Genomic DNA, 27,693 nt, shown 5'->3' on the forward strand with positions numbered 1-27,693 from the left:
AATTACCTCTGTGTGGCTTTTAATTATAAGCTGTTTTGAAGACCAGTGGGTGGGTGTGTATTTAATGCACAAATAGTGTATATGAAAGGTTTTGAACACGGCGTAAGCTTTCTCTGCCTCTGTGTAAAAGGTGAACCTCCATTTCATGAGACTGCCTGAGGACTTTGCCCAGCTGTTGTAAGACTATGACTAGGATATAGTGTCTGCCTCCCTTCCAGCAGTCCGGCCTAGTTGTGGCTGAGGGCAAGGTACAGAAAATGTTAGCATCTCGGCATCTGTTGACACTCCAGAGTGGCTGGGAAAACCCAGTCAGGTGGGCAGGGTGCAAATAAAAAAAATATTCTTCTTCCTATTACTAGTATTACTCAGTCTTGCATATTCGGTTTCTGCGTATGGAAGAGACAAACTTTTGGCATTGCTTCTTACCTAGGGACCTTTCCCCCCCATTTTTCTTTTTTGCAAATCCCCAAATTATATACAGTGGTACCTCAGGTTAAGTACTTAATTCGTTCCGGAGGTCCGTTCTTAACCTGAAACTGTTCTTAACCTGAAGCACCACTTTAGCTAATGGGGCCTTCAGCTGCCGCCGCACTGCCGGAGCACGATTTCTGTTCTCATCCTGAAGCAAAGTTCTTAACCTGGAACACTATTTCTGGGTTAGCGGAGTATGTAACCTGAAGCATATGTAACCTGAGGTACCACTGCATCAGACAGCCTACAATTCAGTCAATTGGCAAATTTTTTCCGCTTTAAAAGTCAACAAATGCCCACCCGATCCCTTTTCTTTGCTTGGCTTGTGCACACACATCAATGTTCACTCCAGCTTCATTCCGCTCCCACAGCTGGCGGTTGAAGCCAAAGTACGTATGACGTGAGCCATGATCCATCTGGATCCTGTCTCTCCTGTCTGATGCCCTTTCCCTCAAATCAACTTCCGCCCTCGGAAGCAGAGGTCAGTCTGTGCTGCCTGCATTTCAGGCAGCCGGCGACTTACCCCGATGACAGCTTCAGTGAATTGGAGGGAAACAAATCAGGTAATGGGTAACTGGCAAAGTTATCTCTGCCCCTTCCCTGGCATGTACAGAACTTTGAGAATCTGGAAGGAGAGATCACCTCGCTGTCTTTCAAGCCACTAATGTGTGCATAGCCTTAGTTGCCTGTCTTTCGTGGCTCACTTTAGTTAAAAGTTACTTTGCTGGTTTGTTTGTTCAACATATTTCTATAACACCCTTCACCCCCCAAAAAAATGTTCAGCTTATAGCTTCGATCTGTGGAACTGGTACTGTACCACCTGATACACGGCTGTGAAAACAATCTTTTAGGACAGTGGAACTCCCTGCCTATTGACATTAAGCAAGTGCCCTTGTTGTGCTCTTTCCAGCACCTGTTAAAACATTTCTGTTTGGACAAGAGATATCAATGTGTTTCATTACTGAAGGAAGGGAGGGACATAAGGCTTCATTACTACCTCATATTGTTAATTATTTTGAAATGCTGTTTTACTATTTTTATTTATAATTTTAATATAAATTGTAAACCACTTAGAGGTTTTACAACAATCAAGCGGTACATACATTGTGTTAAATAAAAGCAATGACAAAAAAAATGCATATCGAAAAGGTGCTGCCTCTGTTGTCTATTTGATGTCCAGTGAAGATCTTCCTTTTTCAAGAATAATAATAATAATAATAATAATAATATTTTTTATTTATACCCCGCCCTCCCCAGCCAAGGCCGGGCTCAGAGCGGCTTACAAACAATAATAAAAACAAGAAGAATGATTACAACTTAAAAACAAAAATAAAATACAACATTAAAATAATGGAACATTAAAATATTAAAATGTAGCCTCATCACAGGAGGAGAAGGAAAAGAAAGAAAAAGAGAGAGAGGGGGGGGGGGAGGGAATCAAATTGGCTCCAAGCCAAAGGCCAGGCGGAACAACTCTGTCTTACAGGCCCTGCGGAAAGAAATCAGATCCTGCAGGGCCCTGGTCTCATGAGGCAGAGCGTTCCACCAGGCTGGAGCCAGTGTTGAAAAGGCTCTGGCTCTGGTTGAAGCTAATCTAACTTCCTTAGGGCCCAGGACCACTAAGGTGTTGCTATTTATGGACCTTGAGGCTCTCCGTGGGGCATACCGGGAGAGGCGGTCCCGTAGGTATGAGGGTCCTAGGCCGTGAAGAAGACTTTGAAGTGGAGATATTTATTCTAGCCTGTTGCCTGTCATTGGATTTGACATGGTTTTCGCACACAAAAATCATCATCGCTTTTAATTTGTATACCGTCTTTCTATCTTACAATACCCAAGGTGGTTTACAAGCTGAAGAAACAAGGAGTGTACACCTTATAACAATCTAAAGCAATACAGCAATGTGATAATACAATATAACTTTACTTATGTGTAAGTTTTTTTTTTGGGGGGGCAGGTGGCGCTGTGGTCTAAACCACTGAGCCTAGGGCTTGCCAATCGGAAGGCCGGTAGTTTGAATCCCCGCAACGGGGTGAGCTCCTATTGTTCGGTTCCAGCTCCTGCCCACCTAGCAGTTCGAAAGCACACCAGTGCAAGTAGATAAATAGGTACCGCTCGGGCGGGAAGGTAAACGGCATTTCCGTGCACTGCTCTGGTTTGCCAGAAGCGGCTTAGTCATGCTGGCCACATGACCCGGAAGCTGTCTGCGGACAAACGCCGGCTCCCTCGGCCTATAGAGCGAGAGGAGCGCTGCAACCCCAGAGTTATCTGCAAGTGGACCCAATGGTCAGGGGTACCTTTACATGTGTTTTTAATTGTCGCAATTGTTTTACTATATGAAATAGTGCAACTCTTCTTGCTGTTGGCTTTTTTAAATTGTGCAATCACTTCAAGACATTTGTGGGAAGCAATTCATGTAGGAAAATAAGCAGGCACTCACAGAAATGAGTTCTTGTCTGTAGATTATGGGATCTTGCAGACACTGATGCAAATATATTGTAATTCATTGGCTGGAGACAGAGGAGGAGTGGGAGGCACCAGTTGGGAAACCCCCATGGGAAGACAGCTCGGAGCCCAGGGAGTGGTGGTTGGACGCCATGCATGGTCAGAGGGAGGAGAGGGAGCAGACAGGGAGGTGTTGGTGTTGGAAGATGAAGTGGTAACAGGGTTTAGTGAGCAGGAAGAGGCTGTGGCAGAGAGTGGTCCAGAAGCAGAGGCTGGAGAGGAGGGGGACCAAGAGGCTAAGATGAATCAGGGTGGTCAAGAAGCCAAGAGGTCTCCCTCTCCAGCTGCCACTAGCTCCCCTCCTCCCTGGTCGCCCAGACCCAAAGACGTATGAAGAGGGCAAAGCAAAGACAGGCAAGCCGACCAGAGTCTCAGATTGCTTGGGAATGTACAGGGGGTGGGAGGAGACTTAGAGAGCTGTGGGAAGCCAGGGACCTTCAGTCCTTGCAACTACCGCATTTTTCGCCCTATAGGGCGCACCGGCCCATATGGCCCACCTAATTTTGGGGGGTGGAAATAAAGAAAAATATCCCCCCCCCAGGCGCAGGGCTGGGGCGGGGGAAGCCCGAGCTTTCCCCACCGCCAGCCTCCAAACCAGGTCGGGGAACAACGGGATGGCGGAGCGCCACCCCGGGCTTTGGGCAGATATCTGCGAGCCTTGGGAGCCCGGCAGGAAGTCGTGCCAGGCTCCCAAGGCTTGCGGAGAGCTTCCTGAAGCCTAGAGAGTGAGCACCTACCCCTCTCGCTCTCCAGGCTTCAGCGAAAGCCTGCATTCGCCCCATAGGACGCACACACATTTCCCCTTCATTTTTGGAGGGGAAAAAGTGCGTCCTATAGGGCGAAAAATACGTTACCTCATCATTGGGGTTAGACCTGCTGGAAAGAGTTGCTGTGCTCGCTAGCCCTGAGCTGTTTAGTTTCTTTGAACACAAAGTTAACTTCACTGGCACCTTGTGAGTTATGGCTGACTTGCTGCCAACATCTGCCCTGACATATATGCTGGTTAGCGGAACAGGGCATTTGCTCAATGCACTGCATAATCCTATGCTTGCTTCCTCAGAATAAGTCTCATTTATTTAAACCTGGTTTGCTCACAAGTCCAGGAGGCGAATGACTGCAGCATTAACACTAGGGAAATTTAATGCCCTTGCAGCAGAAACAGATGCTTGGATTACAAGTGCTTGGATATCCCCACATTGCAAGCTCTTTGAAGAATGCTGTCTGGGTTCCACATCACAAGTTGGGTATCTTGTGTGCGTTCCTAGCCCAAAGTCAACGTCCTTTGGAAAAGCCCTTAGTTAAGAGGATTAGAGCTGCAAACTTGCTTCTGTTGCCTTGGGAGTAAGCCCCACTGGGCACAGCAGGGCTTACCTCCAGGTAAATACACACAGGATCAAGTTGTAACATTAACTTTGCTGAAACTATACTGCAGACTGCAATAAGATCAGGACTCTGTCTTAAGAAGGCTGTCAAAAGATAAAGAGAAGGTCCTTTCGTTGGTTACACCAGGCAGCAGATGTTGAGTGCTGAGTAGGACATAGACAGATACAGTATCACCCTATGAGGTTGCCCTCCTCTGCACACTTTCCATTTTATGAATATCCTTCCTAAATTGTGGTGCCCAGAATTGGACACAGTATTCCAAGTGTGGTCTGGCAAAGGCAGAAGAGAGAGCTACTATTACTTCCCTTAAAAGCGACACGGGTGGTGCTGTGTGTTAAACCACAGAGCCTAGGACTTGCCAATCAGAAGGTTGGTGGTTCGAATCCCCGCGACGGGGTGAACTCCCGTTGCTCGGTCCCTGCTCCTGCCAACCTAGCAGTTCGAAAGCACGTCAAAGTGCAGGTAGATAAATGGATACCACTCCGGCGGGAAGGTAAACGGCGTTTCTGTGCACTGCTCTGGTTCACCAGAAGCGGCTTAGTCATGCTGGCCACATGACCCGGAAGCTGTACGCCAGCTCCCTTGGCCAGTAAAGCGAGATGAGTGCCGCAACCCCAGAGTCGGCCACGACTGGACCTAATGGTCGGGGGTCCCTTTACCTTTAACCATATCGTAAGACGGTAATACCAATCTGCCTCTCAAATAATTCTTAAGTATAGGGTGAAAATAAAGGTAGAAAGGTTAACTTGATATTTGGCAACCCACAACCGATCGCTTTGTTTCACTTTCCAAGTGATATCTACAGCCATTTCCTTACTGGCGGTTATTGAATCAGGCCACACCGCCACAAATCCCTTTAACAATCTATAGTTACGATGCCGGCAGCGTTGCGTAATCAGAAGATGCATGCCTGGAAAGCGGCAATAAAACCAGGACCTCGTTAACGCTACAAACTTAAAGCTGATTTAAGCCATTGCATTGTTGTTTAGTTGTGTCCGACTCTTCGTGACCCCATGGACCAGAGCATGCCAGGCACTCCTGTCTTCCACTGCCTCCCGCAGTTTGGTCAAACTCATGCTGGTAGCTTCGAGAACACTGTCCAACCATCTCATCCTCTGTCGTCCCCTTCTCCTTGTGCCCTCCATCTTTCCCAACATCAGGGTCTTTTCCAGGGAGTCTTCTCTTCTCATGAGGTGGCCAAAGGATTTGAGCCTCAGTTTCAGGATCTGTCCTTCCAGTGAGCACTCAGGGCTGATTTCCTTCAGAATGGATAGGTTTGATCTTCTTGCAGTCCATGGGACTCTCAAGAGTCTCCTCCAGCACCAGAATTCAAAAGCATCAATTCTTCGGCGATCAGCCTTCTTTATGGTCCAGCTCTCACTTCCATACATCACCACTGGGAAAACCATAGCTTGAACTATACAGACCTTTGTTGGCAAGGTGATTTGTTGACCATTGATTTAGGACTGATAATTTTGTGCAATGGGACTCTGGGCACTCTGCAACAGTTGCAAAACCACAGTTCCAGGATCCTTCCCCTACTTAGCACTCAAGACCCCTAGCAGGCTAGCAACCTCACCATCATCTCCAAGCCACCGCCCCTAAACACCCCCTCCCCCCCACCTATCTTGCTCCCTCCTTGAATGTTTTTGCCTTGCTGGAATATGTCTTTGAACTCCAAGAACAGGCACATCCCATTCTGTTGTTTAATGTGGATAGCAAGCTTCCTTCGGTAGTAAGTTTCAGTTTGAGAAGTGGCTTGTCTCTTTGACAGTCATGACGCCTATGATCTCAACGGGTTTTATGCGTATGTTGCTTCTCCCTATGCGCATGTTGCGACTTTAATGCACAAGCATAACGCTTGTCCATACTGTCATTTAATGCGCCCTCAAAAGATGATGTCAGGGTCCGGGTGGGTTCATACGGAAAGAGGTGGTCCTTGATGTATTGCGTTCCTTCAGCCAAAGGACCATGGACCTCAGCCTGAAAAATGTTCTCCACCTGTGCTATGCTTTGCTAAAAACAAAGGTGGTAGCTGAGTGGAAAATAACATCAGAGAGTCATTTAATCCTCAACTCCAGCTTCAAACAGCCTGGGATCAATATGCCTCAGAGACCAGCTGCTTCTTGCCTACCTTGCCCACTGTCACTATGACCTTGTGCATTGTGCAGCGCATGCCCTTCGTTGCACACCATCTGCATATTTCCCCTCAAAGGTTGCAGAGATGTCACTGTTGCCCATCAAACAAAGCGCAGTATTTTGCACCTGTTCTTCTTCTTCTCAGCTTGCAGGTGTTTTGTTTGTCAGTGCCTTGAATAACCACTTGCCCTACACGGCACTTTGCAGCTGTTGTTCCCCCAAATTGTGCATGAATTGCTCTTTGTGGGAACTGTGTGGAATGAGAGCGCTTCCAGACAACCTGTGCTATTTTTCTAGAAAAAAAGAGGTGTCAGAGCTCACCGTGAACAACTCCATTGTTTTCTAATGATGGCAATAGCGGCCACCTGAGAAGTGGCGGAGCTGAGTTTCTGCAAGTTCCTGCTGGAAAAATGGCCTGCAGACAACCTATTGACCATTTATCCTGATTTGCCGCACTATGATGCAGTGCATGTACAGAATGGTAGGCGAGAAGAGGAGGGAAGGACAAATTTTGGACTCACACTGTGCGCCACTGAAAGACCAAACTCCACCTTTGGTTGATACGTAATGAAAACGGGGGGGGGGGGGGAGACCCAGTACAGTGGTACCTCGGGTTACATACGCTTCAGGTTACATACGCTTCAGGTTACATATGCTTCAGGTTACATATGCTTCAGGTTACAGACTCCACTAACCCAGAAATATTACCTCAGGTTAAGAACTTTGCTTCAGGATGAGAACAGAAATCGTGCTCCGGCGGCACGGCAGCAGCAGGAGGCCCCATTAGCTAAAGTGGTGCTTCAGGTTAAGAACAGTTTCAGGTTAAGTACGGACCTCCGGAACGAATTAAGTACTTAACCGGAGGTACCACTGTATTTTATGTATGCATGTATGTATTTATAAGGTGCCATCAATAGATTCTTAAATGGTCGCTGCCCCAAAGGGTTTACAGTCATAATTTTGACACAGAGAAACTACAGAGGAAGGGGAGAGGTCCAGGGATAAGCAAGGAGAATATGGCCTACTGCGTGAGATGCAATAATAATAACAGATGCCAACAAAGCAGGGTTTTGTGTTTCTCTGTGGGGTTTTTTTAAAAAAATAAGTAGAAAATTAGTAAGTAGAAAAAATAAAATGAATTTCAAAGTTTTCTTAAGCAGGAAAAAAATAGTACAATAAAGGAAAAAATAATGCAAAAGTTATATGTATAAACATGAACTGCAAATCCTGTACTTCTCAAACAATCTTGGGTTCCTCCACGTAGGCATTCTCTGTTGGAGTATTTCTCTTCCAAAAAGGCATCCACTGTGCCAAAAGTATTATTTATTGTAAGTATTTGTTTTTAATACTGCCCTTTGATCATATTTCCTGGGCTGTTTACAAGATAACTGAAACAATTAAAAGGCACAGGAAAGAAAGAAAGAAAGAAAGAAAGAAAGAAAGAAAGAAAGAAAGAGCTAAATGCCAAAAAATTATAAGAGTGGCATAAAGAAAATAACTCCTCTCACCTTCCCAAAGATGCGTGATATGGCTTAATTTATAGATAAGCATCAGATTCTATTTCTCACGCTTCCAGACCTCAGAGCGAAAGTCAGAGCTGCCTCTTAAACGCTTCTCTTCTGCTGTGTGCATAGATAGAATCGGGAGCTTTGATATCTAGATGAAATGCAAAACCGTTTCATGGCAAAGGCTCAAAGCCAAGCTCTCCCAGTCCAGGGTGTGTCTACATCTGAAGGCGAGGAGAACAGAGCTAATTGGAAAAGTTTTGTTCACAGGAGTTTGGGGGATCACGTGATCTGCAAAGTCACTTTGCCACTTGAAACTCACTTCTGCTATGTAGCTTCCAGTGAGCACTCAGGGCTGATTTCCTTCAGAATGGATAGGTTTGATCTTCTTGCAGTCCATGGGACTCTCAAGAGTCTCCTCCAGCACCAGAATTCAAAAGCATCAATTCTTCGGCGATCAGCCTTCTTTATGGTCCAGCTCTCACTTCCATACATCACCACTGGGAAAACCATAGCTTGAACTATACAGACCTTTGTTGGCAAGGTGATTTGTTGACCATTGATTTAGGACTGATAATTTTGTGCAATGGGACTCTGGGCACTCTGCTACAATTGCAAAACCACAGTTCCCAGGATCCTTCCCCTACTTAGCATTCAAGACCCCTAGCAGGCTAGCAACCTCACAATCATCTCCAAGCCACCGCCCCTAAACACCCCCTCCCCCCCCCACCTATCTTGCTCCCTCCTTGAATGTTTTTGCCTTGCTGGAATATGTCTTTGAACTCCAAGAACAGGCACATCCCATTCTGTTGTTTAATGTGGATAGCAAGCTTCCTTCGGTAGTAAAGTCACTTTGCCACTTGAAACTCACTTCTGCTATGCAGCTTGGAAAAGAGCTGATAAGACTCTTATAGCCACCCACACAGCTACACCATCATTCTTTTCTTTGTCGGGTGTCAAGCATATTCCAAAGGCACCCTTAAGTGTGTGCAACAACCATATAGTGGTAGGGAAATTAAAAAAACTCTGTACATGCTCAGAGGTGCTTGCTTATTTCTACACATATTCCAGGGGTGAGCCAAGCATTACAAAAGAAAGAAAAAATAAATCTCAAGCTTCAGATCCTGAGTCAAATTCATAATTGTAGGGTGTCCTTTAAATTTCCCCTAACTAAGCTTTGAACAGAATTTGTACTAGGACTCTGAAACGGGGGCATAAGACCTTTTTTGATGTATGTTAGTATATTTTTTCAATATATGTTCTCCTGGCTATTACTTATCCCCTGTTTTTGGTGAGGATAAGTCATAAAAACAGAGGGCAGGAGATCTACTTTGGCGATCACTCGTAGTCTAGTAAGATTGTCTTCCATAAACATGGTTTTAACAATGAGTCCGTAAGTGACTGTGGAGGTCAATTCTGGATCCGCACGTCTTTCCACAGTGGGGACATAGGTTTCCGGGCGGGAGTTGATCTTGGTGAGGGTTTGCCAAGTGTGCCTTCCTCTTAGCACATTTCTCCCTTGCGTCCTGAGTTCGAGTGTCTTCAAAGCCCACGACGCCTTTGGTAAAGGCTGTTCTCTAATTGGAGTCCTTGCAGGCCAGTGTTAACTGGGAAACAGTGTTTATACTATTTTTTTTAGATTTGCCTTGAGAGAGTCTTCAAACCTTTTTTTTGTTGACCACCAGCATGACACTTTCCATTTTTAATTTCGGAATATAGTAGTTGCTTTGGAAGACGATCATCAGGCATCCGCACAACATGACCAGTGCAACGAAGTTGATGTTAAAGAATCATCGCTTCAATGGGACAAGAGTGTGGATTAAGGTGTTTAAGGAAACCTAAAAGAGATCTGTTTTGTTGTTTTTTCATGGTGGTGTTTTTTTAAATATCAATTGTCTTGCTAGGAGCGTCTCCAACCCCATCATTCAGCTTGGATACTGAGGTCCAGCTCTGAGGGCCTTCAGGCAGTTCTCCCCTGCAAGACGTGAGGTTACAGGGAGCCAGGCAGAGGGCCTTCTCTGTAGTGGCACCTATCCTGTGGAACGCCCTCCCACCAGATGTCAAGGAAATAAACAATTGTCTGACTTTTAGAAGACATCTGAAGGCAGCCCTGTTTAGGGAAGTTTTTAATGTTTGATCTTTTATTGTGTTTTTAATGTTCTGTTGGGATCTGTCCAGAGTGGCTGGGGAAGCCCAGCCAGATGGGTGGGGTATAAATAATAAATTAGTATTATTATTATTATAGCTCAGTTGGTAGAGCATGAGACTCTTAATCTCAGAGTCATGAGCTCATCTAAGTGAAAGATTCCTGCATTGCAGGGGGTTCGAGTAATTGGCCCTCGTGTTCCCTTCCAACTCTGCAATATTACAAATTATTTCAGAAATTTCTCTCGCTTTTTCTCGTTGTGCCCCTGTTTCGTTCATGCCCTAAGCACAAGCTTGTTGGGCAATCGAGCACAGATTGATTCTAAATCAGGGTATGTGATTCTTACGCAAATACACATCCTCTTTTTTGCAGCGATGCATCCTCTTTCTTTCTGCAGTTGACGGATTAAAGGGAAGTGCTTCTGTGACTCGGGTGAAGGCGTCAGCGCGTCTGGGGTTGGACTAGATGATGCTCAGGATCCCTTTCAGCTCTAGGATTCCACTCTAGGATTCTATGAGACCTGAGTTCCAATCCTGGCTCAACCTGGTGCGGCCCTGCATGAAAAACCTCTCCCTTTTGATACGATACAATAATCTTTTTTGTCATTGTCCCATACAGAACAACGAAATTGAAAAAAATCTACATCAGACATTCAAAAACCAACAAGCCTGCTATCCCAGCTATCCCAGCCTGGTTAACTCCCTAAAAACTCCGATACCCCATAAACAAATACAATATACTCCCACAGAGACTACCTTACAATGCGTTTATTTTTATTTTTTTAAAATAATTTTTATTAACTGGCCAATCACATCAAATTAAATCACATCATATAAATTCCGAATTACAAAGCCAAATTTTTAAATTTTGTTGGGGGAACCCATACTTCAAGATCCAAAGGGGAATTCAGATCATCTTCTTATTACTGCGTTAATGTCCAAATCAGTCCCAATCAGTCCAAACAAAGTTCATAATTCTATCCAGTCTTATCTTGGTGTTGCCACATCATATCTTGTTCGTATAATTTCTCTTTTTCCTTTACAATCTCTTCTGTTAGTCTCCTTAAGCCGATAGCAAGTGTAATAATCCTGTGTGGATTTCCCGTTCCTCCACTAAGTCCAGATGGTTTCCATATATCTCCTTCGTAGATAACATCACTTTATCCATCGTAAATTTTGGCATTTGTCGCTCTTAAGTCCCACCGAGGAGTTGATTCACGATATGTAAACAACTCTATTTCTCTCTTTCTCCTCCCAGACCCAAGAGCTCCCACAATGCCTCACAAAATGGCGAACGGCATTTTTTCCTGACTGCGTCACTCCAAAACTCTTAGCTTTCCAGCTTCATCTTGAAACATTGCTTTGGATCGAAAGTTTATCTCCACACAGCCTTAAATCCACAGCTTAAGTCCTTAATTTCTGACTCATTAGGGGAGGGGGATTCTTGTTAAATCACATAAAAAGGTAGAGGCAGGTTTTTCCCCCCTCCCCCCTCAGTCATTACCGTATCTTGACGTTCTTCTCGTATTTTATTGTTGTCTTGTTATCAGAGATCTCTTCTGTCAGCAGTATTTACTCCCCTTTTTCCTTGATGTATGTGCAATTAATCATGTCCAAATTATTTCTTTTAAAGATCATTGCAACCAGCGGCGCGAATCGGGGACGGCGTCGAGGAGTGCCGAAAATCCCACAGGAGGGCTTTGTGCCTAGTGCCCCCACCCCCACAAATTCGGGGGTGGTATAGGGCACAGCAGGCAAGGGCCGTCCCCCCCATAATCCTGGGGGGGTTAAGGAGGCTAATTACCCCCATCATAGCCTCCAAATTACCTCGTGTGGGTCGGAGAGATGTTATTGTCAGCCATCTTCCGATGCGCCACCTAGTGGCCCCCCTACCTTACAATGCGTTTAAAACCAAAATCGCATTTGGATAAAAACTGTTTCTCAGGTGGCTAGTCCTAGACTTTATAACCCTGTACCTTCTTCCAGAAGGCAGAAGCTGAAAGAGATCATTTCCGGGGTGTGCACTATCCTGCACTATCTCTGCAGCTTTCTTATGACACCTGGAAGCATAGATTTGATCCAAAGTGGGAAGAGCACACCCAGTTATTCTCTCCGCAGTCTTTACAACCCTGGACAGCATTGTTTTCCCCCTGTCTGTGCAGCTCCCAAACCACACACACAGACCATAAATTAATACACTCTCAACAGTACAATGGTAAAATGCCATCAACAGGTCCTTTGAGAGATTATTTTTCCGCAGGATTCTCAGAAAATATAACCTCTGCTGTGCTCTCTTCATCAGATCTTTACTGTTTTCTCCCAGGTTAGGTCATCTGCTGCCCTGCCCCACAGGGTTGAGGATGAGATGGGTCAACCCCTTGGAGGCCTCCCTGAGAGGAAGGGGGACGAGAGGCAAACATGAGAAACATTCGCTCTTTCTCCATGCGCGCGCATGGGTGCGCATAGTTGCCATGGCGAACACCGTTCCCATAAACAGGCCCCCTAAGCGCTGCTCATATCACACCAGGTCAATGAGGCATCACTAAGCGCCATTATCTTGCTGGTCTTCTAGGCCTCAATTTAAGCAGTTTTACTTAAATTAGCGGCACCCGCGAGGGTAGTTATTAGAACATTACAAAAGGAGAGGATTTATGGGTAGCAGGCGAGGCCGCAGCTGCAGCTGGGAGAGCCTTCTCCTGTTGCCTCCCATTCATGCTCTCGTCGCTCCCTTCCTTTGAACAGGGCTTCGAGACTTGCTCCTGCTTTTGCCTGGTCTTCCATTCAAGCCTCCAATTCATTTGCCAATTTTATTTGGTGTGGTTTTTTTCTTCAGGAGGGCGAACAGCTTTGCTTCCCTTTTGGTTCATTAAAGGTAAAGGTAAAGGTACCCCTGCCCGTACAGGCCAGTCGTGTCCGACTCTAGGGTTGTGCGCCCATCTCACTCAAGAGGCCGGGGCCAGCGCTGTCCGCAGACACTTCCGAGTCACGTGGCCAGCGTGACAAAGCTGCATCTGGCGAGCCAGCGCAGCACACGGAAACGCCGTTTACCTTCCCGCTAGTAAGCGGTCCCTATTTATCTACTTGCACCCGGGGGTGCTTTCGAACTGCTAGGTTGGCAGGTGCTGGGACCGAGCAACGGGAGCTCACCCCACCGCGGGGATTCGAACCGCCAACCTGACGATCGGCAAGTCCTAGGCGCTGAGGTTTTACCCACAGCGCCACCCGCGTCCCTGTTCATTATTCCCAAGCAAAAAGGTGAGGGAACACACAATAATTTGGATTAATATTTTTTTGGAAGCCGCCCAGAGTGGCTGGGGAAGCCCAGCCAGATGGGCGGGGTATAAATAATATATTATTCTTATTATTATTTTTATTATTTTTTAAATAATATTTATTAACATTTTGCATAATAAAACATATATCACAGTTAGAAAAAACAAAACATATTATTATTCTTATTATTGCAGGTATTCAAGGGTTTCACCAATTGCCCCCTTCAAAAGTTACCTCATAAACTCAGCATATCTAAAGGGCAGAGTTTGGGTGCCCACATCACCACCCTCGATATAGGGCAGGATTTTATTTCTTATACAAATATTGAGGCGTACGGTCTCCCGGTGCCACCAGTGTAAGCAAATGTCTGGCTCGTCTGAGCCTATATGGAACCTTTATTCTCAGTAATAATGGAACTCACAGGTGGGTAATGCAGTTATGAGTTGTGGGGGGCTAGACACCCTTAAATTCCTGGGTCCAGTGGCATACCCTCCAACAATCCTCAGATGAAAATAGGGATGTTTCTCACTCCCCTCAACTGGCCTTCTTGATCCTCCCCCTTTTTTTGCGCCCCCCCCCCCCCCCGCAGAGCATTTCCTGTCAGAAGAAGGGCAAGTGTCACCAGTACCACACCAACAGGACACAAGCCCTCCACTGTCCTGAGAAAACCCTTTAATCCCAGTTTTATTTTATTCTCTGGTAGATTTGCAAAAAGAAAAGCACGCACCAATAAATAATTTCCAGAAAGGGTCAAGATCAGACCTGGGACTCTCATAAAAAACAGCACTTTGAATACATGATAAACATGCAACACCAGGTGGCGCGAGAGAGCAAAGAAAATTTCCTAAGCAACTTCCCAGTGTTTTTTTCCTCTTGTTATACCGATTTAATTTCTGCCTTATTTATAGCGTTCTTTTCCTGTGCGTAGATCCACCCAAGGATGCACAAAGCATTTCTTTTTTTAAAAAATCAAGACTCCTTGAGCTCCTCTCCCCCTTTCTTCCTGCCCAGGGTGGCCCTGCCTTCTGCCTCCACCTCAGAGCCGGCACATCCCATGGGGCTGGGCCTTGGTGGCTGCAGCGTCCCCTCCTCCTCACCTGCTCTCCAGCAGCCACTTTGGGCTGCCCAAGGGAGAAGGCCGGTGGCAGCAGCCGTGGAAAGGCCATGGAATGCTGCCTCACTGCTGCCGCTGCTGCCGACATCACAACTCAGCACAACTACCGCTCGTCCTCCTCCCTGAGCTCCACAACATTGGCAGGGGAAATAGGGACATTCTGGGATCAAATCAGAAGCCAGGATGGCTTTTGGAATTCCGGGGCTCTCCTTGGAAAATAGGGACACATGGAAGGTATGCAGTGGGTGCTAGAATTTAATTAAGGCTAGGAATGTGGAAAAGGGACGCGGATGGTGCTGTGGGTTAAACCACAGAGCCTAGGACTTGCTGATCAGAGGGTCGGCGGTTTGAATCCCCACGACGGGGTGAGCTCCCGTTGCTCAGTCCCTGCTCCTGCCACATCAAAGTCCAAGTAGATAAATAGGTACCGCTCTGGCAGGAAGGTAAACGGCATTTCCGTGTGCTGCTCTGGTTCACCAGAAACGGCTTAGTCGTGCTGGCCACATGACCCAGAAGCTGTACACTGGCTCCCTCAGCCAATAAAGTGAGATGAGCGCCCCAACCCCAGAGTCGGCCACGACTGGACCTAATGGTCTGGGGTCCCTTTACCTTTACTAGGAATGTGGAAACATAGCGAGACCCTGTGTATTAGGACTGGCCATGTTGTGCAGATGCCTGATGATCGTCTTCCAAAACAACTACTCTATTCAGAACTTAAAAATGGAAAGTGTAATGCTGGTGGTCAACAAAAGAGGTTCAAAGACTCTCTCAAGGCAAATCTAAAAAAAATGTTGTATAAACACCGACAACTGAGAAACACTGGCCTGCGAGCGCTCCAATTGGAGAACAGCCTTTACCAAAGGTGTCGTGAACTTTGAAGACACTCAAACTCAGGACAAAAGGGAGAAACGTGCTAAGAGGAAGACACATTTGGCAAACCCTCATGTGATCAACTCCCGCCCGGAAACTATGTCCCCACCATGGAAGGACGTGTGGATCCAGAATTGGCCTCCACAGTCACTTACGGACTCACTGTTAAGACCATGCTCATGGAAGACAATCTTACTCAGCTACGAGTGATCGCCACAGAAGATTAGGTGAGAACTGTGTGCATTTAAGCTGTGTACTAGATCAGTGTTTCCCAACCTTGGGCCTCCAGCTGTTTTCGGACTACAATTCCCATCATCCCTGACCACTGGTCTTGCTAGCTAAGGTTGATGGGAGTTGTAGTCCAAAAACAGCTGAAGGCCCAAGGTTGGGAAACACTGTTAACTAGATACTTCTAAATCATGTGATCAATGTATCAAAAGCACATTATGCCCGGACTTGCCTCTTGTGTGAAGTGTCTGTCTGGGGGTAAATGACCCATTAGGGCAGGAGAACATGAAAGGGAACTCTGTGTGAGATGGCAAAGAAGTGGGGATCCTGTCGCTCCACAGTCGTGGGTTCGAGCCCCACGTTGGGCAAAAGATTCCTGCATGGCAGGGGGTTGGACTAGATGACCCCCAGGGTCCCTTCTGACTCTACAGTTCTGTGATTCTCAGATAGTGTGGGTCAAGAGCAGGAGTGATGTGGCAAGCACAAAGGCAAAAGCAAGAGGCAGAGCAGTGGCTGATGTCTGTTTGAATCCTGGGGTGTGAATCCTGTGCACCCCTCCATTGTAGGCTCAGGTTGCATATATGTGTAAATAAATGCAATAACCTAAGTTGGAATATCCTCGCAATTTTGGTGTGTATCCTGGTATTTAAAGGTAAAGGAACCCCTGACCGTTAGGTCCAGTCGTGGCCGACTCTGGGGTTGGGGCGCTCATCTCGATTTACTGGCTGAGGGAGCCGGCGTACAGCTTCCGGGTCATGTGGCCAGCATGACTAAGCTGCTTCTGGCAAACCAGAGCAGCACACGGAAATGCCGTTTACCTTCCTGCCGGAGCGGTACCTATTTATCTACTTGCACTTTGACGTGCTTGCGAACTGCTAGGTTGGCAGGAGCAGGGACCAAGCAAAGGGAGCTCACCCCGTCGGGAGGATTTGAACCGCCGACCTTCTGATCGGCAAGTCCTAGGCTCTGTGGTTTAACCCACAGCGCCACCCGCGTCCCTATGCTATTATTTAGTGAGAGCCAAAACTAGGACACTAGCTAGCTTGATGATTACATTAATGGTAAATCAGTCATGTCTATTACAGTTGTACTTTGGAAGTCGAGCGGAATCCATTCAGGGAGTCCATTCGACTTCCAAAACGTTCGGAAACCAAAGCACGGCTTCTGGTTGGCTGCAGGAAGCTGCACAGAAGCCCCATTGGACGTTCAGGTTCCAAAGAACGTTCGCAAACTGGAACCTTCCCAGGTTTGCGGCGTTCGGGAGCCAAAATGTCTGAGTACCAAGGCGTTCGGGATCCAAGGTACGACTGTAATATATTTTCCATTTAAGAGAAAGAGGAAATTAAAAAGAGCAGAGAGATCAGGGCAGGATGGGGCATGGAGACAGAGGGAAAGCATAGAAAGATGGGATAAAAGAGGTTAAAAAATAAAAGGGGATGTTTGTAGCAGGTTGAAGTTAAAGATGAGCCCTGGCTGAGTCTTAAAAGGTTGAAGACAACTGTTATAAGTGAACATAGTGTGAATTTGGACCAGGGAGAGTTGGATTCAAGGCCCTTTCCCGAACCTGGAAACTGTAGTACACCTTCACGGAACTACAATTCCCAGGACCCTTAACAAACTACAATTCCGGGATTCGTTGGAGGGGAAGCTATTTGCTTTAAATGTACGGTGGAGACTTATTGGGCAGCTTTCAGCAAGTCCTTCTCTTTCAGCCTAACCGACCCCAAAGATACATTTTTACGAGTCAGCGGGACCACCTTGAACTCCTTAGAGAAAGAACAGGAATCGGGAACCGCAAGGGAGAGATGTTGATTTTCACATGATTTTCCCTTTGGACATGTGGCAACTCATTTTCAGGGACCTTTCAACATTTGTGAGTCAAAGAAAGCCATCTTCTCACATGACCCCCCCCCCAAAGTATACATTACAGGCAGCTACATGCAGAAATTCCTGCTGTGAAGGGTGAGTTGGGGAATAAGAGACGTTCCATCACCGTGGGGCAGGGAACAGCAACCTGTTGTTCCCAAAGCCTCATTAAATACAATACCTCCATTATTCTATGGTTCTATGTCTAACTAAAGCATCACAAGAGACCAGAAGCCTCATAAGAGAAGCAGTGTGGCATCAAAGTTAATGTGCCACTCTAAGATGCGTTAAGGGACATGGGTGGCGCTCTGGGTTAAACCACAGACCCTGGGACTTGCCAATCAGAAGGTTGGCGTTTCGAATCCCCGTGACGGGGTGAGCTCCCATTGCTCGGTCCCTGCTCCTGCCAACCTAGCAGTTCGAGAGCACGTGAAAGTGCAAGTAGATAAATAGGTACCGCTCTGGCGGGAAGGTAAATGGCGTTTCCGTGTGCTGCTCTGGTTCGCCAGAAGTGGCTTAGTCATGCTGGCCACATGACCCGGAAGCTGTACGCTGGCTCCCTCGGCCAACAAAGCAAGATGAGCGCCGCAACCCCAGAGTTGGTCACGACTGGACCTAATGGTCAGGGGTCCCTTTACCTTTACCTAAGATGCGTTAACACCTTTCAACTTACAAGGAAGGAAATTTTGACTAATAATAATAATAATAATAATAATAATAATAATAATACTTTATTATTTATACCCTGCCCATTTGGCCGGGCCACCCCAGCCACTCTGGGCAGCTCCCAACAGAATTTTAAAAACACAATAAAACATCAAACATTAAAAACTTCCCTAAACAAGGCTTCCTTCAGATGTCTTCTTAAAGTCAGATAGTGTTTATTTCCTCGACATCTGATGGGAGGGCGTTCCACAAGGAGGGCACCACTATCAAGAAGGCCCTCTGCCTGGTTCCCTGCAACCTCACTTCTTGTAGTGAGGAAACTGCCAGAAGGCCCTCAGAGCTGGACCTCAGTGTCCAGGCCAGATAATGGGGTAGAAACGCTCCTTCAACAGTACTTTCCCCCAGAGGCTCCTAGCAGACAGCCTTTACACTGGGATGCATTTACTCAGGAGTAAGTCTTGGTAAGGGACGCAGGTGGCACTGTGGGTAAAACCTCAGCACCTAGGACTTGCCGATCGCATGGTTGGCGGTTCGAATCCCCGTGGCGGGGTGAGCTCCTGTCGTTCGGTCCCAGCTCCTGCCCACCTAGCAGTTCGAAAGCAAGTGCAAGTAGATAAATAGGTACCGCTTTATAGCGGGAAGGTAGACGGCGTTTCCGTGTGCTGCTCTGGTGCCGGTTTGCCGGAGCAGCTTTGTCACGCTGGCCACGTGACCCGGAAGTGTCTGCGGACAGCGCTGACTCCCGGCCTCTAGAGTGACATGAGCGCACAACCCTAGAGTCTGTCAAGACTGGCCCGTACAGGCAGGGGTACCTTTACCTTTAAGTCTTGGTGAGGAACGTGGGTGGTGCTGTGGGTTAAACCACAGAGCCTAGGACTTGCCGATCACAAGGTCGGCGGTTCGAATCCCCGCGACAGGGTGAGCTCCCGTTGCTCGATCCCTGCTCCTGCCAACCTAGCAGTTCGAAAGCACATCAAAGTGCAAGTAGATTAATAGGTACTGCTCCGGCGGGAAGGTAAACAGTGTTTCTGTGCGCTGCTCTGGTTCGCCAGAAGCGGTTTAGTCATGCTGGCCTCATGACCCGGAAGCTGTACGCTGGCTCCCTCGGCCAATAAAGCGAGATGAGTGCCACAACCCCAGAGTCGGTTACGATTGGATCTAGTGATCAAGGGTCCCTTTACCTTTAAGTCTTGGTGAACTTGGTGAACTTAATGACGCATGCTCACGAGTAGGCACGCATGAGGCTTGCCCTGCATTTTAACCTGAGCAGGTCTCAACCCCGGGCCAGCTCATGCACAGAGTTGTGATCCTGTTCGACGGATCACAGCCTAGCAACCTGATTCAGCACATACAGTGGGACTGATTATGTTTGGCAGTGCTTACCCTGAAATACAGAAGGGACGCAGGTGGCGCTGTGGGTAAAAGCCTCAGCGCCTAGGGCTTACCGATCGAAAGGTCGGCGGTTCAAATCCCTGCGGCGGGGTGCGCTCCCGTCGTTCGGTCCCAGCGCCTGCCAACCTAGCAGTTCGAAAGCACCCTCGGGTGCAAGTAGATAAATAGGGACCGCTTACCAGCAGGAAGGTAAACGGCGTTTCCGTGTGCGGCTCTGGCTCGCCAGATGCAGCTTTGTCATGCTAGCCACGTGACTCGGAAGTGTCTGCGGACAGCGCTGGCCCCTGGCCTCTTAAGTGAGATGGGCGCACAACCCCAGAGTCTGTCAAGACTGGCCCGTACGGGCAGGGGTACCTTTACCTTTACCTTTACCCTGAAATACAGTAATTGCATATATTAGCTATTATTAACTGTACTGCAAACACTTTGATTAACGATATGGAGATTAAATTCATTATGTGGCGCCCGGGTTCTGCACATCAAAGGGCTCTTGCAAGCCCACTTGGTCTGAGAGGCTGGACTGCCTTGCATTAAGTGGATTGTCAAGCAAGAGAATTATATAAAAAAAGCATTTGTTGACCCCTCTGTGATGGCCCTCCCTATTAATTTTAGGCAGGTGGTTTTGCAGCACTGCTTCGGCTTGCCTGCTTAAAAAAGATAAAAACCTGTTTAGGCAAGCCCTGCCCACACATATGATTTTATCATCATATTTGCCTTTTAAAAATGTTTATTTAATTTGCATTTTGATAGTTTTGTTATGTCTACTGTTTAAAAGTCTGCTTTCAACGCTATTTTAAAATGAATATTTTATGTAAACTGCTTAGGCATTTCGTTTTGTAATTAAAGCTGTACGAAAATCCTGCTAGATAAATATGTTATCTCTCAAAAACTGGCTAGGAGAGGAGAGTGCAGAGAGCAACACCAAGAATGCTTTCTTCTTTGGTGATCACTCGTAGCCGAGTAAGATTGTCTTCCTTAAACATGGTTTTAACAATGAGTCCGTAAGTGACTGTGGAGGCCAATTCTAGATCCACACGTCCTTCCACAGTGGGGACATAGGTTTCTGGGCGGGAGTTGATCATGGTGAGGGTTTGCCAAGTGTGCCTTCCTCTTAGCGCGTTTCTCCCTTTTGTCCTGAGTTCGAGTGTCTTCAAAGTCCATGACACCTTTGGTAAAGGCTGTTCTCCAACTGGAGCGTTCGCAGGCAAGTGTTTCCCATTTGTTGGTGTTTACACTACATTTTAAAAGATTTGCCTTGAGAGAGTCTTTGAACCTTGTTTGTTGACCACCAGCATTACGCTTTCCATTTTTAAGTTCGGAATAGAGTAGTTGCTTTTGAAGACGATCATCAGGCATCCACACAACGTGACCAGTCCAACAAAGTTGATGTTGAAGGATTGTCGCTTTGACAGTGGTGATCTTTGCTTCTTCCAGTACATTGATATTAGTTTGCCTGTCTTCCCAAGTGATGTGTAAAATTTTTCGGAGACACCGTTGATGGAATCTTTCGAGGAGTTGGAGATGGTGTTTATAAGTGGTCCATAATCTGGGGCCCAAGTTGGTGCTCCTGCTGTGATCTTTGCATAGAAATTTGCTATAGAAATTTAATTTAATAGTAATAGTAATAATCATAATCATAATAACCAGTGCTTTTCCCTGGCACCTGTCAGGTGAGTGCCATTGCGGGCCAGTGCTCCCCTGCCCATTTCTTGCCATTATGTATTTCTCAGAACCCAAAACGAACATTTCAAGTCAAAACAGAAGCTGGCCAGCGTGCAAGTCTACACTTTTTTTAAAAAAAGATCTATCACTCCCAGCTCACATTTCCATTTTCTTCAATCCATCTCCTGTGTGGCTGTGGCGGACTTTGAGCTTTCCAGCAAGGCCTCCACCATTGCCCACACGCACGTTTGTGCGAGGGCCCTTCCAAACTGCCCTAGTCATCTGCCTGAATTTAAGAGAGCAAGGGAGGTGTGGGCACATTTTATTGGACCTGCACCAGAACCAGGGATGACCCCCCCAAACCAGCTAGGGAGCCAGCTTGCCGTAGTTTTTAGCACCTCCGCGGGCAGTGAACGTGGCTGTTGTCAAACCGGCCTCAGTTCAGGCCTGCCCCGTGTCGCGCGGCAACTTACTGTAATAACTTCATGGTGAGTTCCAGCACCTATTTTTCTTGGAAAAAAGCACTGGTAATAATAATAATCCCTTCCCTCACCAGAAGAGACATTTGGGGTCACCAGGAGCTCTGATTGACTTAACCCGTTAGTTATGTACTGAAGTTCTCACCCTGGGCCAGCAGGGGGATACTGATTGGATAGTTTATATGCAAATGAAGGATCGAAAAGTGACGTTCAGTGATTGGATAGTTTTAGAAAATGGCAACAGTTACATTGTTCTGGATCCAAGTGTCGATTCAGAGACGCCATCTGTCAGACGTGTTCCAGAAGGGGCCACATCGCTAAGGTCTGCCGATCGGCTCCGTCTGACACCCCCCCTTCACCGACTCGCAAATCCAAGTCTTCACTTCAGTCTGCCAAGGAAAGCTGTTTCGCTCTCACCAACTGCCACTGCCCATCTGGAACCACGATTGGCCAAACTGACTCGCCTACACAACGCAAGCTGAATGTCACCGTGCTCACTGAAGGAGCTCCATGTGACATGGAGATCGACACCGGGTCTGCCCTGTCCATCGTGTCTTGGAGCACCATCAAAAGACTGGTACCCAGAGTGTCCAAAAGGCAACTCGACTCTCACCGCATACACCTGAGAGACTACCAGGGAAACGACATTCCCATGGTAGGCGTTGGCCGGTTCCGGATCGCCTTCAAGGATTTTTCGGGCCTGCTCCGACTGGTGGTGGTCGAAGGTCAGCGGCCAAGCCTCCTAGGGCTAGACTGGTTTGATGCCCTTGGCCTGGAAGTCACCGGCATCAACTGCATCTCTAACGCAGAGACTGAGGGTCTGCTCAAAGACTTTGCTGAGGTTTTTGACGGCACTTTGGGGCAATATACAGGTACACCCATCTCCTTTAGCCTTGATCCATCAAGCTAAAGCCACGCCGGGTTCCCTTTGCTCTCAAGGCTAAGGTGGACGAACAACTGGACAAGCTGATCGCCCAAGGAGTTTTGGAGCCGGTTGACCACACCAAGTGGGAAACCCCCATTGTCACGCCTGTCAAGCCAGACGGGTCGGTGAGAATCTGCGCTGACTACAAGTGCACGATCAACAAGGCACTTCAGCAGCACGCTTATCCGGTTCCTGTTGTCCAACACCTGCTGCATTCCCTGGGTGAGGGTAAGGTCTTCGCTAAGCTGGACCTTGCCCAAGCCTATCAACAACTGCCCGTCGATGATGCCACTGCTGAAGCCCAGATGATAGTCACCCACCGAGGGGCATTCCGTTGCCGCCGGTTGCAGTTCGGGGTGAGTGTGGCTCCTGGCATCTTCCAAAGCCTTATGGAGCGTCTCCTGCAAGGGCTTCCGGGCATGGTACCATATTTTGATGATGTCTTGGTGTTCGAGCGCCTCCGTGCCGTGCTGACCAGGTTCCAAGAGGCCGGGCTCAAGGTAAAGAGGGAGAAGTGCCAGATCGCTGTTCCACAGGTGGAGTTCCTGGACTATCTTATCGACGCCTCCGGCCTTCACCCGACCACATCCAAGATCCGCGCTATCCAGCAGGCCCCCACCCCAAAGAACAAGACGGAGTTGCAGGCGTTCCTGGGGCTGCTGAACTTTTATAACATGTTCCTGCCCCACAAAGCCACGGTGGCTGAGCCTCTTCACCGACTTCTCAGCACAAAGATGCCTTGGTCCTGGGGTCATCGGGAGACGGCGGCCTTCAACGCGGTCAAGGCTCTCCTTTCATCGGACAGTGTGCTGGTACAGTACAGTGAAGCCAGGCCACTGGTCCTTGCCTGCGACGCCTCACCTTTTGGCATCGGCGCTGTCCTTAGTCACCGTTTTCCAGACGGAAGAGAAGCACCGCTCGCCTACTTTTCCAGGACGCTATCTCTGACTGAACCGAATTACAGCCAGCTCGACAAGGAGGCACTGGCACTTGTGGCTGGAGTGAAGAGGTTCCATGAATACCTCTATGGCAGGACTTTTGACCTCATCACTGACCACAAGCCACTCCTGGGCTTCCTCGCTGGTGATCGTCCAACTCCACCGGTCCTCTCGCCGCGCATGCTGTGATGGACTGTTTTCCTGGCTGCCTACCACTACCGGCTCGTCCATCGCCCAGGGAAATCGATGGGCCATGCCGACGCCCTCAGCCGTTGCCCTCTTCCAGTGTTTGTGGAAGACCTGGCTCCAGCTTCATCGCTCCTCCTGATTGAGGATCGGCTACCACTGTGGCCTCCGCATCTGCCCAGGATCGCACCATCAGCCGTGTGCTCAACTGGGTGTGGAGGGGGTGGCCACAAGGGCCTTTTGCATCGGAGTTTCAACCGTTCACAACCAGACAACATGAACTCTCGGCTCATCGCGGCTGTCTGCTGTGGGGAGACCGCGTCGTGATTCCCCAAAGACTCCGTCAACGTATCCTGGAGGCTCTGCACGTTGGCCACCCAGGAATCGTCAAAATGAAGGCGTTGGCTCGCTGTTACGTCTGGTGGCCTAACATGAATGATGCCATCACTGCCTGGGTGTCCACCTGTCAAGCGTGCCAGGAATCGAGGCCTGCAGCACCGGCAGCTAAGGGACACACCTGGGAGATGCCCAAGACACCCTGGTCGAGGGTGCACATCGATCTGGCCGGCCCCTTTCATGGCCGGACCTTTATGGTAGTGGTGGACGCCTATTCCAAATGGCTGGAGGTGGCCCTGATGCCCTCCACCACTACCGAGGCCATCATCTGGGTGCTGCGAGGCCTCTTTGCGACGCATGGGTGTCCTGATGTCCTTGTCTCCGACAACGGACCGCAGTTCACGTCAGGCACTTTTGAGCGGTATCTTTTGGGACTGGGCATCCGCCATGCCCTAACAGCACCATTTCATCCATCCAGCAACGGGCAAGCGGAGAGAATGGTGCACTCGGCAAAAGAGGCACTGGCGTGCCTGGACCAGGGAGACTGGCACGAGCGGGTCGCCGAATACTTGTTCGTGCAACACATCACCCCTCATGCGGCCACAGGGCGGAGTCCTGCTGAACTGTTTATGGGCCGCCGCCTCAGGTCCCGCTCAACCGGCTGCACCCGGACTTTGCTGTGGCCGAACCCCCAGGCTGTGCCAACGCGCCATGGTCATTTGTTCCAGGAAACCAGGTGTTTGCCCGGAACTATGTGGGGGACATTCCTTGGGTGCCAGCCACAGTAGTGGGAGTCACTGGACCTCGCTCGTACCAGGTGGCACTCGAAGACGGACGCTTGTGGCGCTGGCACATAGACCAGCTTAGACGCAGGTTTGGGGACTTGGACACTACCGTGGTGCCCCCAACTGCGCTCGTGGCTCCGGAAGAGACACTTACAGATGGCGAGGCTCCACCTACACCTCCCTCGCAAACTGCCAGCGTGGAGCCGAACCAAGCCACTTCAGAGGGTCTGCCAGACTTACCACAGGCTCAGACCACTCCACTTGCGGAGGCTCCACCCACAGCAGCGGATCCAGGGGATTTGGTTTCAACGCCACCTAGGGTTGCACCACAGCCTCAGCAAGAATTGTGTGGCCCCCCGGACTTGGCTACCAGTCCCCGGCGGCCTGTCAGAGTTTCCAAGCGCCCAACTTATTTAAAGGACTATGTTGTTGGACATGTATCACTGTTGGTCTAAATATGTGAAATGTAACCGATATGCTTTTGTGCCTAATTGAACCATTACGTGTAGTGCTGTATATAAGGAAACCATTACGATTGTAACTAATGCCTTATCTCGGTGGGGAGGGGTGTTATGTACTGAAGTTCTCACCCTGGGCCAGCAGGGGGATACTGTAGATAGTTATGCAAATGAAGGATCGAAAAGTGACGTTCAGTGATTGGATAGTTTATATGCAAATGAAGGATCGAAAAGTGACGTTCAGTGATTGGATAGTTTTAGAAAATGGCAACAGTTACATTGTTCTGGAGCTCTATATAAGCAGGCTGACCGAGCCCCTCAGCTTAGGTCTGTTCCAGCTTACAATAAAGAGCTGCTTTGGAAGAATCACTGTGTTGTCTGATATGTTCGCCCACAACTTAACACTGTTTCCCTAGCACAGCTCAGAGTTGCAGGGGGAAAGTCAGGCTGGCTAAAGCTCAAAATGCCCCCATCTTCAAAAAGTGGGAAAGGGAAGACCCAATCAGTGATCTTGACATTGATACCAGGGAAGGTCCAGAAAAGACAATTCAAAAGTTGGTCTGTGAGCATTTAGAAAAGGATGCTGCGATTACTAAGACCCAGCACGGGTTTCTCAAAAATAAGTCATGCCAGACCAATCTGATTTATTTTTCTTTTATGCAGTTACAAACTTGGTGCATCAGAGAAATGTTGTGGACATAGTTTATCTTGATTTCAGTAAGGCCTTTGACAAAGTCTGCTATGATATTCTTGCGAGGAAGCTGGTAAAATGTGGGTTGAACGACGTAACTGTTTGGTGGATTTGTTGACTGACTGAACCCAAAGAGCACTCATTAATGGTTCCTCGTCATCCTGGGAAAAAGTGAGAAGTGAGGTGCCGCAGGGTTCTGTCCTGGGCCTGTTGTTGTTCAACGTTTTTATAAATAACTTGGATAAAGGAATTGAGGGGATGCTCATCAAATTTGCAGATGACACCAAACTGGGAGGGGTAGCTAATGCTGCAGAAGACAGAATCAGAATTCAGAACGACCTTAACAGATCAGAGAACTGGGCGCAAGCTAATAAAATGAATTTCAACAGGGACAAATGTAAAGTTCTGCACATAGACAGGAAGAACCAGATGCACAAATATAGGATGGGGGGCACCTGGCTTACCAGCAGTACATGTAAAAAGGATCTAGGGGTCTTCGTGGACCACAAGCTTAACATGAGTCAACCGTGTGATGCAGCAGCAAAAAAAAAAAGCTAATGCTATTCTAGGCTGCATCAACAGAAGTCTATTGTCCAGAACAAGGGAAGTAATAGTACCACTCTATTCTGCCTTGGTCAGACCACACCTGGAATACTGTGTCCAATTCTGGGCACCACAATTTAAGAAGGATGTTGACAAGGTGGAAGGTGTGCAGAGGAGGGTGACCAAGATGATAAGGGTCTGGAAACCAAGCCTGATGAGGAACAGTTGAAGGAGCTGGGTATGTTTAGCCTGGAAAAGAGGAGACTGAGAGGAGATAGGATACCTATCTTCCAATATCTTGAGGGCTGTCACATGGAGGAGGGAACAAACTTTTTTTCCTGCTCTGGAGAGTTGGACTTGAACCAATGGCTTTAAGCTGCAAGAAAGAAGATTACGACTAAACATCAGGAAAAACTTTCTGACAGGAAGAGCTGTGAGACTGTGGAACGGTCTCCCTCAGGAGGTGGTGGACTCTCCATCCTTGGAGGTTTTCAAGCAGAGGTTGGGCGGCCATCTGTCATGGATGCTTGAGCTGAGATTTCTGCATTGCAGGGGGGTTGGACTAGATGACTCTGGGGGCCCCTTCAAACTCTGAGATTCTATGATTCTATGAAATGACTGTACTTCAGTATCAAGTGGCCCCTCAGTGAAAATAAAGAACTGTTCCGTAGAAACGGCTGGAGCGTATGGCAGGATTCACATGCAACAGAGTCACTGTGCATGCTGCCAACTCCAACGCCCTAAAAGGTATACAATGGCTCTTTCAATGTGGCACAGTTGATGCATGTGGGTGGGGGGCAAGTTCCAGGCATGTTGCCCTTCAGAGATTAAGTGCTTAGCAGGCCAAGGAACTCATGAGGCAGAAGAAGCTACGAGGCAGATTTTCTTTCACATGAATTCAACCTCAGGGGACAGCTAATTTGTCCACATTGCCTTTTCACCATCATGACAGTTCCCCACCTGCTGTTGCATCGCCAATGGTCAGGGACTGACCAGACTCACTGGTTTTATTTATCCGTTTTCTTGCATTTATGTACCTACTGCCTTTTCCTCCAGGGTTCTCTCCCCTCCTCGTTGCATCCTCGCCAACGACCCTGCAAGGTAGCCAGGCAGGGACAGGGTCAAGGTCACCCAGC

At 48.0% G+C, this 27,693-nt stretch overlaps 1 protein-coding gene across 2 annotated transcripts in view; it reads right to left on the reverse strand.

Moving 5' to 3' along the window:
• Positions 1–8,081, reverse strand: part of SGPP1 (sphingosine-1-phosphate phosphatase 1) — a 31,599-nt gene extending 23,518 nt beyond the window's left edge. Inside the window, exon 1 of one of the 2 annotated variants that reach the window (XM_079950906.1) lies at positions 8,004–8,081. Coding sequence is in view for 1 of the 2 variants with exons in the window: in XM_079950903.1 (XP_079807029.1) it covers positions 8,004–8,046 (43 nt within the window). In the remaining variant the exon portion in view is untranslated. The remainder of the gene's footprint in view (positions 1–8,003) is intronic. The other variant, XM_079950903.1, reaches the window with a different exon arrangement.
• Between the last annotated feature and the right edge of the window lie 19,612 nt (positions 8,082–27,693).

Source organism: Podarcis cretensis, assembly GCF_951804945.1.
Source record: "Podarcis cretensis genome assembly, chromosome: 1".
In the NCBI taxonomy this organism is placed as follows: domain Eukaryota; kingdom Metazoa; phylum Chordata; class Lepidosauria; order Squamata; family Lacertidae; genus Podarcis; species Podarcis cretensis.